Consider the following 14099-nt stretch of genomic DNA (forward strand, 5'->3'; position numbering starts at 1 on the left):
CGGAAGAAACTGATTCTGTGACAGGAGTCTTTTATACAGCGATAGGACTAATTTGTGTGCCTCATGGGCACATAACCGGTCTGTGGGGGTCAGAATTCTTGCTGGTTGGTAGGGGATCAAATACTTATTTCTCTTAATTAAATACAAATTAATTTATAACCTTTATTTAATGTTTTTTTTTTCTGGATATTTTGTTGATATTCTGTCTCTCTGTTAAAATAAACCTTCCATGAAAATGATAGACTGTTCAAGTCTTTGTAAGGGGGTAAACTTACAAAATCAGCAGGGGATCAAATACTTATTTTCCCCACTGTATATAACACTGCTGTGGTTTTCGTGTGTGACACTGCTATGGTTTTATGTGTATAAAACTGCTGAGGTTTTCGAACCTGAATCTCAGTGGTGGTGGGCTACAGCAATAGACGGTAGCTGCAGATGGGGGGCAGGGGGGTTGTGATGGAATAGAATTTGAAATAAAAATAGAATTTGTTAAAATGGAATTTGTTAAAGTTGGCATAATATTGGTACTCTCTTTGTCTGATGTTGATACTGCTCTTCAGTGCCAGTATCTACACAGATACTGATACTTATTGATATTGGCAACCCTAGTACTAAACCTACCAAAAATACTAAAGAAAAATCTGACAATAAAATTAATTGCTGTAAATATCTGATCCTAGACATTTAAGATGGGGCTAAAATAATGGGCATTTGCTGTCTAGCTTCATTAACCATGCAATAATGTGATCAGTCAGATTGTAAAAGCATCACTACAAAGCGAAATATTTTTCAGTAACGAATGACGACACACATTTCTAAAATGAATCTTCCAAAAGCTTTATTTACAGTACCTTTTAATAAATGTAAACTTGCTAATATTTATACTGTCTATAGCACTCCCATCTATATATCATGTTTATAGTACATTCAATAATATGTTCACCTGTATATCTTGTTCATACCACTGCCCGTATCCTGTAAATAATGTATATGTAGATACTGTACATCCTGCACTTGCTTCTTATTGCACTTCTGGTTATGCCTAGTTCACACTACACGTTTTTTGCCCTGATTTTCGCTTGCCGACTGGTCGGCGGCGCTAGATTTGCCGGCTCAGGAGCAACTCAGCGTTCACTCGGCGATCGAAACTTGGCTCTCAATCGCTATGTGTGAACTACCCAACAACTCGATCCGAGCGACTGAAGTGAGATTTCTAGAATGTCAGTTATCTAGATCTGAGTTGCCCGACTGGCAGTTAGTGCTATGTCGAACAGCCAATGAGAACACAAGATACGGTGTTAGGGGAAACGCAGGGGAGGGACAGGGGCATAATATAGTTTATATCAGAATACATCGGCACACACAAGTTTTACATTATTTCTGACCTTATCGTTGCATTGCAAATAAAGTTTAGTAACCTCCAACTCACTACAGAACAATCCACGCTGTTCGCGTAGCCAAATCCACTCAGATTCATTAAAATTTTTTCCTTGATTTAACGCTGCACATCAGCGCATTAACAACTTTGATTGCTCGCTTATTGTTGACGTGCATTTTTGGACGTGGTATCATTAAACCCCTCGTCACTTCTCACGTTTGTTTTTTGTGACAAAACGTAGTTTGGGAGAGCAGAGAAGCTCATCTGCGATTTCAGTTGGTGATAGATTGTGTAGTGTGAAACCCCCTATCGCCGATCAGTCGTGTAGTGTGAAATACACACCGACTTAAGAGAATCCCGATTTCAAGAGATCCAGTTGTGTAGTGTGAACTGTACAGCGACCTGGCGACTTGGAAAGTCATGAGGTGTGAACTTGGCATTAGATGCAAAACTGAATTTCGTTGCCTTGTATTTGTACATGTGTAAGGACAAAGTTGAATCTAATCTAATCAAAAAAACCATGATGCAATGATACTCAATTCAGTATGACCTTCAGTTGCATTCCTAATGCTGCATTTTTTTGAGATTGTCAAAGTGCTAACTGATGAAAGGAAAGGGAGAAGATAATAAATGAGCATGCTTCAAACGAGCATATTATTTGTGGTTTTAGCAGTAAAGCCAGCATTTAGCAGATGCTCTCACCCATAGTAATTTACAGAAGTGCTTCCCTCAGTAAACAATTCTTTACTCTAGTACAGACTACAGTGTAAAAACACACACCTGCTAAAAACTATTAGAAGAAAATATAGGCAGAAAATGAGCCATTTCTGCTCAATTACCCTGGACAAAATAGACCAGCATTCATTATCTGGTTCTGCTGGAGTGGAGGGTGAGAAATGAGATGACTCTAGCTTCATGCATATTTTATAACTCTATGCTGTAGTGAAACACTAACGTCTGTACCAAGCTTGAGGAAGGTTAACAGTTTAACAATCAACCGGCACACATTTTATTTTTGCCTCAGGCAGTCTCTTTCTCCACAAACGTCCAACAGTCTCTACTATTTCATAGCTTGTGATGAGACACGTGTGTATTAGCCAGTGTTATTGCTCCAAGTACATGATAAAAATGATATTTGCCTTCATTTTTAATGAAGCCCTGCTGTGACTATGACTGACCAGACCTTATATTTATGAGGTTGTGACGATTGTGTGACCAAAGTTTAAGTTTGTGAAAAAATTAAATTACCACATTTAAAAAGGTTTCGTATCACCACCTTTATTTTAGTTTTTCTGTGCATTTGATCATTTGTTCTCTTGTCTTCAGATAGAAATACTAAGTTCAGTTAGAAGAAAAGTAAGGGTGACTTTAAGAGCAATTTGTAACAGATTTCACTGATCTTCTGTCGTAACTAAAAAATAAAGTGTCCAGAGCTGACCACTCAAACTCTTGAGTATGAATCTCAGCTCTGCTACGGGCAGGCCGGGTGCCTATGCGGACAATACTAAGTGCCATGTGAACCAGCCTCATGAAAATAGGCAGTCGGCTACTGCACGTGTCGGAGGGAGTGTGTGTTAGTCACGGCTCTGCTTGATCAGGAGTGGAGGTCAGCAGCAGTAGAGGGGAAGTAAAATGCAGTCGAGTAATTGGAAAAAATGAATAGTGTATATTTATATTAATAGTAAAGAAATTAATGGCAGTTAATAGTTTAAATAATCTATTTTCTTTAACATCATCAATTATTTTGCATGTACTTTGTATACACTGTATGGGTAAAATATGTGGACACTCCTTCATATTATTGTGATCAGGTGTTTTAGACACACCCATTGCTAACAGGTGTCACAAAAACTTTTTTGGCTGATTGTGTACACACTCTGAAATCTTATGGAAGATACACTGATCAGCCACAACATTAAAACTACAGACAGGTGAAGTAAATAATAAAACCACAGACAGGTAAACTAAATAACATTGACTGACTTGATATAGTTGCACCTCTTGAATGGTGGGAAGCAAGCAAACAGTGTTTGAAGCAGGAAAAATGGCCAAGCGCAAGGATAGGCGACTTTGACAAGGGGCGAATTGTTGTGGCTAGACAACATGGCATGCTGTGGTTCGTACCTATTGACAGTGGTCCAAGGAAGGAGAACTGGTAAATTGCACTTATGGCTAATTTATGCGCACAGGGAGTAAAGGCTAGCCTGTCTATTCTGATTCCACATGAGAGCTATTATAGCTCAAGATGCTGGAAAAAGTTCATGCCGACTATGAGGTGTCAAACACAGTTCCGAGCAGCTTGCCATAGTGCCTCTGAGGGGATTAAGGGGGACCTACACAAAACAGTAGCTTTTATAGCTGCAAGTTTGTTGTCAGATGACTACATACTTTTGGCCATGTAATGTATTATTTAAAACATGTATATTTAAAATTGTGTATTAAATTTTTTTATTTCATTTAAGCGTAATTATACCTAATGTTGTTTTATTTTAATTTTTTCTTTCATTTAGATTGTGTGGCCTGGGATGAAGTCTCATGAAGTCGCTCACTGCAGCTGACGTTAAAAGTCAGCAGAAAAATTTTATTTTCTCAGACAGAGAACCATCAATATTTCACCGACAGTCCTTCATCAAGGCTGCACTGTCGCAGTCTCACGATAGGCCATGGCCAGTCGAAGAAAGTCAACCACCCCCTGCATGATCAGGCAGAATGACTTGGTTGATGAGGATATGGATGACTGTGTAGACAGCACAATGGAAAATGGATCTTCAGATGTTCCTTCTGGTGAGAACGAGACGGATGAAAAAAATACAGAGATTGAGATGACTGATCCAGAAAAGCCTGAGACAGAAATTGGGCCACAGAAAAAAGTACAAGGAGGCTACGAGTGCAAATACTGTACCTTCTCCACACAGAATCTTAATGAGTTCAAGGAACATGTAGATTCCAACCATCCTAACGTAATTCTTAATCCTCTTTACCTGTGTGCCGTTTGCAACTTTAACACAAAAAAGTTTGATTCCTTGACCGAACACAATGAGAAATGCCATCCTGGAGAGAGCAATTTTAAGTTCAAGCGAATTAAACTAAACAGTCAGACCATCCTGGAGCAAACGATTGAAGGATCAAGCTGTGCATTCACATATGATGCAACTAGTCCCCAGTCTCAAAATGACTTTTCCACCTTGAGTAAATCCACAGCAGTAAAGTTTAGTAAACCAAAAAGTGATGGCAAGCGCATATTAGTTGATGTTCAAATGGACAAACTCATCCCAGAGCTACCCAAAAAACAAATAACTGCAGTCAACGTAAATGGAACCGTTATAATCCCAGAAGCAACACTAAAAGATGGCCTTTCGCACATAATGCCATCCCTGCAGCGTCCACCTAACTACAGTTCAGTACCAAAAATTGCTGTCCCTCTGAACACCTCAAAATATAATGCATCCCTGGATGGCAACCTGACTCTCATTACTTCTTTTAATAAGTTCCCATACCCTACACAAGCTGAGCTGTCGTGGCTCACTGCAGCTTCTAAGCACCCGGAGGAACAAATAAAAGTCTGGTTTATGACTCAAAGGCTAAAACAAGGCATCAGCTGGTCTCCGGAAGAGGTTGAGGAGGCACGTAAGAAAATGTTCAATGGTACAATTCAGCCTCTTCAGCAAGCATTTACTGTCTTACCTGCCAACTTAACCCAATCCACAAAAGCCTCCCAGAATCTTATTCAGACAGTTCTTGGACAGTCCAGCTTGGTATTGACACCAGTTGCCAATGGATCTAATGCAGTGTCTGCTCCCATTGCATTAACAGTTACGAATCAAGCAGCGAAGGCTGTTAAAAGACCCCTCATGTCCCCCATTTCTCCCCATGAGTTAAAGAGGCCTTCAATAATCCAAACAGTCCAGAACACTTCTAAAGCTGCCTCACCAACACAAAATATTTCCTCAGAGTGCAAAAAAACTCCAGAACAGATGAAAGAGCTAATGGCTAGCTATAATCTGTGCCAGTTTCCTGATGATGAAGAAGTGTATCGCCTTATTGAGGTGACTGGACTTTCATGGGGAGAGATCAAAAAGTGGTTCAGTGATCACCGTCTTGGAAACCATAGGGCAGCACATAATTCGAAGGAAAATCAGCCTCAGAAAACAGTGGCTACAAAGTTTCCCCTTCTGGAACGAGTCAAAGGCAAATCATCCGAGCAAATGAAAATGTTAGAGGAATGTTTCCAGAAAACTAGCTTTCCTTCACAGGTTGAGATTGAAAACCTTGCAGCCGACACCAGACTGTCAAAAACTGAAATTGACGGGTGGTTTACAGAGCGCCGTGCTCTTCGTGACAACCTTGAAAAAGCTCTGCTTAACTCCTTGAGCTCTAAAAAAGTTGACAGAGGTTCTTTCAATGGTGTACACGAGCAGGAAAATCGGACCAGGTCATCTCCTCTTCCCGTGTTAACCACATCCGTTTACTTGGAAATTGACAGCAAGTCTCTTTGTCTTTTGAAAGAGGTTTTTTCACAAACACAATGGCCATCACCAGAAGAATATAACCAACTGGAACTTCAGACAGGGTTGCCTCGCACAGAAATCGTACGCTGGTTTAAGGACAACCGATCTGCACTAAAGAACGGAACTTTGGAATGGATGGAGCAGTACGAGCGTCTAAACAACAGAAAACACTATGAGCAGAACAGCTTGCTCAGCACAGAGCCAGCACAAAGTGTTCTGCAGAGAAGTTTTAAAGAGGCTAAGCTACTAAAACAAGAGGATGATGAGCAGCTGGTGGAGAGGTCGAAACTCATCAACCAGGACATTGTGAACTGGGTTGCCAGTAAACTTGGTCACAACATACAGGACAGCATAAAAAAGGACCAACATGGACTGGTTACTGTGGACAATGGGAGATGGATTAAGGTTTCTATGGGTGCTGAGAATGGAAGAAAAGATTCTGAGGCACAAAAAGAGGTCTCAAATTTTAAAATCTTGACCCAAGAACACACAGTATCAGAAGAAATCAAGGAAGGTTGGTCCAACATTTCAGCTTCTTTAAAAGCATGTACACTGTATTTTAAAATTCTAAAAATACATTTAATGGATTACAGTGTTAATTTTGACAGCAAATTTTGATTTAGTTTTAGTCATAAGTCTTTTGACTAAAATGTAATTTAGTTTTAGGCATAATTTAGTCATCTGAATTGTTTTAGTTTTAGTCTAGTTTTAGTCGACTAATTATCATAAGAATATAGTCGACTAAATCTACAGTCGATTCAGTCGACTAAAATACATGTTTGTTTGTTTATTAGGATTTTAACGTCATGTTTTACACATTGGTTACATTCATGACAGGAACGGTAGTTACTCATTACACAAGTTTATTCGATTCTCAAGGTTATATCGAACACAGTCATGGACAAATTTAGTATCTTCAATTCACCTCACTTGCACGTCTTTGGACTGTGGGAGGAAACCGGAGCACCCGGAGGAAACTCACGCTGACACGGGGAGAACATGCAAACTCCACACAGAAAGGACCCGGACCGCCCCAGCTGGGGTTCAAACCCAGGACCTTCTTGCTGTGAGGCGACAGTGTTACCCACTTAGCCACCGTGCCGCCCTAAAATAAATATAAAGGGTGTAAAATGTAAATGCTTTTTCATCAGTTCCCTTAAATTATTTAAGTCATTATATACACTTACACAAAATGAAAAAATTTTAACCAGTTATGGAATATTATTAATGTTTGAATGTGCAATACACACAAAAACAGTTTAAAATTTAACTTATTTCAAACAACATCTTTATTTACCTGACCTTGCTTATTGAGCATAACAATAACAAAATATTAATGACCAGTAGGCCTGCTCTGCCTGAAAAGTATATGCATTGTTTATAACAAATTGCATATTACATTCTTTATAAAACTGGGTACCGTAAAAGCAGCAGTGCCACACATGGTTTACACATCGTCTTGTTTTTCACGACGTCAAATGAGAGATGTGTCCATATATCGGCTCTCCTCTTTCTCCCTGTTGACATTGTGGAGTTAACTTAGTTCCATGAGTAAAGAAAGTTCACAGGCTAGTCTGGTCTTCCCGGGTTTAGATCAAATGTGTGCAAGTGTGGTCTTGCCGCGGTACCGCAAAAGATTAGTACCGATTGGATGGCTACCCGGCTTGTCCCGCCCCTCCACATACGCTAAAGTAGTTCTGATTGGATCTCTTCCTAACTTGTCCCTACCTTCCACAAAACTAAATCAGTTCTGATTTGATGTTGTCCCTGCCAAACAATTTCGTCTCGTTTTTATTCGTTGACGAAAGTGTCGATTCATTTCGTCATAGTTTTTATCCTTTTATGTAGTTTTTATTTAGTCATCGTCTCGTTTTCGTCATGAAAAAAAGGTTCGTTGACGAAAACTATGACAAATCATTCGTCAATGAAATTAACACTGATGGATTAGCAGTAAAATAAAATTTGAGTTTTTTTAATTGGAATTTTACTTGTTTTTAAATTTTTTATTTATTTATCTTTTTATTCAGTAGCATAGTTGGAGTCCAGCAATCTGAGAGTTCCTTTGTTTTGCCAGAATAAAAAAAAAAAAAAAAAAATATATATATATATTAATTTATTAATAATAATTAAATAAATAATAAAAAATTTTTTTACTCTTGTTAAAATTTGACGTAATTACCACTTTTTAAAATAAATTATGTCACCAAAGGTAAAACATATACAGTGGTACCTTGAAACTCAACGTCAGTTGGTTCTGAGAGTGGTGTTGAGTTTAAAAGACGTTGAGTTTTAAGGTATTTTTTCCCATAACGATGTATGGGAAACCTGTTAATGTGTTCCATGGTCCCGTGGAACTGCATGTATTTTAGGCTAATGTAAAATAATGGGGTTGTTTTTGACACTTAGACTCGAATCAATAAAACCTGTGTCGCTCTTTTAATACATTAAGTTACATTATTTTTTAATGATAAGCGTTTTAGACTCTTTCGGAAAAGCTGATTCTTACAATTTCTCAGAATCCCGACTGTAACACAAGTTTAAAAGTGAAACGTGGAGCTTTCAGAGTAAATCTGACAGTTATTCTACACAAATGCAGATTCGTCTCATGTTCGCATGACATTTTACTGCACCGCTCAAGCCGAGCGCTGAGCAAAGCAGCAGTCGCACACACGTTGAGTTTAAGGGTACAAATGTCTCGACAAAGGGCGTTGAGTTTCGAAGATTTTGAGTTTAGGGGACGTTGAGTTACAAGGTACCACTGTACTTTGTGGCTATAACAGCCTCCATTCTACTGTTTTGGAAAGGCTCACAAGATTGTTAGCCCAAAGCGCCTTCCTGAGGTCCGGCACTGATGTTATACACGAAGGCCTGCCTGACAATCTAGTTCCAATTTATTCCAAAGGATTTCAGCTGGTTTGAGGTCAGCTCTCTGTGCAGGAGTGTCTCCATGTTAAACTCGTCAGACCATGTCTGGAGAAGGCATCCTTTTCTACCATGACCAAGTACACAAAGTTGAAAACATATAATTGGTTTTATACTTTGGTTAGCCATTGGTGTGGCTAGAACACCTTGAACTCAGTAATTAAAAGCAGCATCCACCTTGTTTGCCTATAGTGTATACATAGCCATGTAACTAAAGAGGTCAATCAGCTAGCTGCCATTCTCTGTAAACTGGATAACCCGCTGCAGGCAGCTGGTTACATAGTTTTTAAAAATCTGTTTACAGATAAATAAATTGTTAAATAACAATGCGTGAATCTTTAAACCTCAGCTGTATAGACGTTCACAATTAAGAAGAAGAAGATATACTTTGTCATATATACATATACAGGTGTACAGTACAATGAAATTCTTTCTTCGCATATCCCAGCTAATTTGGAAGCTGGGGTCAGAGCGCAGGGTCAGCCATCGTACGGCGCCCCTGGAGCAGACAGGGTTAAGGTTTTATCATGTGAATTAGATAAAAAGACAAAATGAAAATACAAGTTTTACCAAAAATAAAATTGAAAACCTTAAAATATAGTTTACTTTACTGTATTTTACATATTGTAGTTAAAATTGGCTTAAACCACCAACTATGTTATATGAGCTCAACAGTAGCTATAATCAATTTAACCAGGGGTGGCTTGGTGGGAAGTGCTGTCACCTCACAGCAAGAAGGTTCTGGGTTCAATTCCTTCCTCTGTGGAGTTTGTATGTTCTCTCCATGTCTACGTAGGTTTCCTCCAGGTGGCCGGTTTCCTCCCACAGTCCTGTGCAAGTGAGGTGACTGTGTTTGACTTGGAATCATGTGTAACCAGTAATTACCTGTCCTGTCATGAATGTAACCAAAGTGTGTAAAACATGTCATTAAAATCCTAATGAATATTGAATAATTAATTTAACCAAAATGTTCCCAACCATTTTAGAAAAGGATCTGTTTTTTAAATTCCTAAATGATATTTCTGCAGAACCTGGATTCCTGTTGAGTGTGGTGCCTCTCAAGGTTTCTTTCTTTTAATATATAAGGAGTTTTTCCCGTTTTTCTTTTTACTGTTGCTCTCAACTTGCTCATTAGGGGTTGTTTGACCTGGATTTCTTTGAGACAATGTCCACTGTAAAAAAAAAAACCAGCTAAACAGATTTAATCTGGAATATATTGAATGCAGTGTGTGGTCAATTGTTAACTTTTGTTGTTTTTTTTCTGTTGCAGGGCAGAGCATAGGCTGCTGTGACTAATTTGAAAGAGGAAAAACTACATTAACCTACTTGGAACCAATGATTTAATACCTGGACTTTGATATTATACAAAGAGAAAACGACTGAGATGTATGTAAGCACTGGCCAGGGACTGACCATGGAGTGCCAAAGTCAGACTGCTATGTTAATGAGTATTGTTTTGGAATTTCATTTTTTAGGTTTTGTTTTTAGCAAACAAGCCCTTGTAAATATGTTTTGAACAGATTTGTAAATTTTTCTGAGGATGAGAATTTTGTTACCTTTATAATATTGTAGATATACCCGAGTAATTTTGCTAAACCCTACATTGGAAACATTAGGCCTTCTTGTGAAAGGGCAGTAAACCTATTTACCTGCTGATTAATACAGTGCACTGAAAAAGTATTTGGTGGACTCCTAATTTCCTCTAGTTTTTGCATATTTGTCACAGTAAATTGTGTCAGATTATATAGAGAGAGGCAGAACATGGAAACAGTTTTGAAAAGGTTTTATTAGTATTTATTTTTCACATCACTGTGAAAAGGCCACTCCTCACTAAATGACTTTATTTAACCATGTTGTAGTGCTTTCAGGCATTAACTGCCTGTGTTTTATTGTCCTGCCACTTCATCTCAATGGGGTTCAAGTCGGAACATGCCGAGTTAAAAGTGGACTTGCTCTGACTGTTGCAGAACTCATTTGCGCTTTAGTCTCAGATCACAGACTAATTACCGAGATTGTCCTGGTTGAGAGCAGAAATTATGGCTGTATCAATTATGGCAACTTGTCCAGGCCCTGAAGCAGCAAACCATCACACAACCACAGCCATAAGTCACTGTTGGTCTTGTATTGTGTATTGTGGAATGCTATATAAATTTTACACCAGCTGTAACAGGACCCATGGCTGCATCCGAAATCGCATACTTAAGTAGTACGTACTAGATTCAAGGCAGTGCGCACTGCTCGGCCGGTAAAGCAGTAAGCTCTTTCAGTACGCAAGTGTGCAGTATGCACGCAACCTCGTACGTACTATGTCCAACATCTTACCAATGTCATGTGATGCATGACGTTTCATCACCACAGTTATAACAATTTCAAAGTCGGACAACATTAATTCTGTCGTTCTCCACAAAGCTACTCATAACGTTATTCAGGGTTGTACTTAATCACAAAATTTTTAATGTTTGTGTTTTTCCGCCATCTTTATTTTTCGCTACGAACACCTTTGCAGCTCAAGTTGAGTTATGGGATAGATTAGTGGACCGCAAGTGTGCCGTGTTTGCATACTCAAAAATGGCTGCCCAGGCAGTAGGTCATCCAGGTACTTTAGCGTACTGTTTAATGTATATTACGTATTCGGACATACTACCTGCTCTCGCGTATTGCTTTCACTTACTGTTCAGTATGGAAGTATGTGATTTTGGACGCAGCCCATCTTCCAGATAGCACTTTTATTTCAGGCTTGTGGGACATCAAAGTGTGTTATTTCATGATGCCGTGTTTGCCCGGTCTAGATAAACTCATCAACACTGATCTTATCAGACTCGGGGTCTGCAGCTCCATAGATGGTCATCTTGATTTTTTTTTTTTACTTACTTGATAAACTGTCAATGTGTTATTAGAGGACGTTTTATAGACTAGTGACAGTAGACATTGCTAGAAAGGTTTGGCCCGAGTGATTAAATTTGACAAGGCTGGCAGTAATTAAGCCTGGGTCTGTTTAGTAACCAGGCTTTTACAAAGGCTTAACATCAAGTACTTGATCACACAGGGCCAGTTAGTTTTGAAAAACATTTCTGTGAAATGATAAGTATTAGTAACATTTTCTTTGTCATATTAACTTTTGTTTGAATATCTATAACGATTAGATGTGATGAATATGCAAAACAGAAGAAATTAGAAAGGAAGTAAATGGTCGCTGCACTGTATGGTCAATATGGCACTTAATTATTCAGGTGTGAAAGACAAGCGGTGCTCTTACAAAACTCATTCTCATTCCTTAAACCAGGTGAAAATAAGGACTTTTCCTTGGACCACAGATTTATTGCCTGTGCCTCATACTGTATTTACCGTTGATATAATCAAAAGTGAAATCAGTGGCACAAAACTCCTTTCTTTGTAGTTACTTCTTGCCATATTACTGCCACAGATAAATGCAGTGGCTTTTTTCCTGAGAGTACCATTTTAGCATCTGTTAGCTCTAGCCTGCTTCAAAGTAGCGCTTCTTTACCCATGTTGCCTCTGGTTTTTGTGTCATGTTCAGACATGTTTGGAATACTGTATGGCTATTACAAATCATGCTTGCTCTTTCTTTGAACAGTCTGCTGTAACTCAATAAAACAACAGATTAAAACTATTTTACATTGACTCCACATTCTCATTGACATTATAACCAGTGTTTGTGGTCTGTATACATTATCTGGCCAAAAGTATGTAGACATCCGTCCTAAAGATTGAGTTCTAGTACACATTGCTAACTGATAAATAAAAATCATACAACCTGTTGGATAAGCTCGGTTAGGAGGAACTTGGATAGGTGGCCTGCCCTGCCTTCAACCCATTGAGTCTTTCCATCAACAACTATTGACACCATCACATGAAGGTTTGGTCTGTTCTTTTATGCTATCTATCACCTATCATTTTTATATACCGGGTGAGTCAAAATTACGTTAACACTAATGGATCTATTCCCTGTGAAATGTGTGTCCGGGCTTTGAATTGTACTGTTGCGCGCTGGTTTTTGTGTGTTGAACATGATGGCGAACAGGTTGAGACTGTCCTATAAATCATTATACACATACACCGATCAGCCATAACATTAAAACCACCTCATTGTTTCTACATACATTGTCCATTTTATCAGCTCCACTTACCATATAGAAGCACTTTGTAGTACTACAATTACTGACTGTAGTCCATCTGTTTCTCTGCATGCTTTGTTAGCCCCAGCTTTGTTTGCTGTTCTTCAATGGTCAGGACTCTCCCAGGACTACTACAGAGTAGGTATTATTTGGGTGGTGGGTCATTCTCAGCACTGCAGTGACACTGACTTGGTGGTGGTGTGTTAGTGTGTGTTGTGCTGGTATGAGTGGATCAGACACAGCAGTGCTGATGGAGTTTTTAAACACCTCACTGTCACTGCTGGACTGAGAATAGTCCACCAACCAAAAATATCCAGCCAACAGCGCCCCGTGGGCAGCATCCTGTGACCACTAATGGTCTAGAAGATGACCAACTCAAACAGCAGCAATAGATGATCGATCGTCTGACTTTACATCTAACAAGGTGGACCAACTAGGTAAGAGTGTCTAATAGAGTGGACAGTGAGTCGACACGGTATTTAAAAACTCTAGCAGCGCTGCTTTGTCTGATCCACTCATACCAGCACAACACACACTAACACACCACCACCATGTCAGTGTCACTGCAGTGCTGAGAATCATCCACCACCTAAACAATACCTGCTCTGTGGTGGTCCTGACCATTGAAAAACAGGGTGAAAGCAGGCTAGAAAGGTATGTAGAAAAATAGATGGACTACAGTCAGTAATTGTAGAACTACAAAGTGCTCCTATATGGTAAGAGGAGCTGATAAAATGGACAGTGAGTGTAGAAACGGAGGTGGTTTTAATGTTATGGCTGATCCGTGTATGAAGTATGTTTTGTGAATAAATGGTTTCCACCTTTCAAGAGTTAACATAATTTTGACTCACCATGTTGTTATGCATTTGTAAGGCACACACTGGTAAATTAGGCTAGCCTACTACCGCTGGGATCTAGGGTTCGAATCCACAGCAGTGCTATCAGCTTGTCAAGCATCTACATACAGACATGATTGAGTATGTCTGAGAGAGGGATGGCTGAGGCCCTGTGATGGATTGGCGCCCATGCAGTTGCCTTACTGCATTGCGTCCAGCTGACTGCTGTAGCAATACACTAGATTCCTAATTAAATGCTTTTTAACAAGAAGTGCTGTAGATGTTTCACCACTTGATGAAACAAGTACGATGATAAGAG

At 39.2% G+C, this 14099-nt stretch overlaps 1 protein-coding gene across 1 annotated transcript in view; it reads left to right on the plus strand.

Annotated features, from left to right (window-relative positions):
- The window catches only part of zhx2a (zinc fingers and homeoboxes 2a), a 33422-nt gene extending 20983 nt beyond the window's left edge, over positions 1–12439 (plus strand). The window contains exons 2-3 of the mRNA XM_062991020.1: positions 3889–6400; positions 10079–12439. Coding sequence (XP_062847090.1) covers positions 4042–6400; positions 10079–10104 — 2385 coding nt within the window. The 5' untranslated portion in view covers positions 3889–4041 and the 3' untranslated portion in view covers positions 10105–12439. The remainder of the gene's footprint in view (positions 1–3888; positions 6401–10078) is intronic.
- Positions 12440–14099: the final 1660 nt, after the last annotated feature.

This window comes from Trichomycterus rosablanca, chromosome 3 (genome assembly GCF_030014385.1).
Source record: "Trichomycterus rosablanca isolate fTriRos1 chromosome 3, fTriRos1.hap1, whole genome shotgun sequence".
In the NCBI taxonomy this organism is placed as follows: domain Eukaryota; kingdom Metazoa; phylum Chordata; class Actinopteri; order Siluriformes; family Trichomycteridae; genus Trichomycterus; species Trichomycterus rosablanca.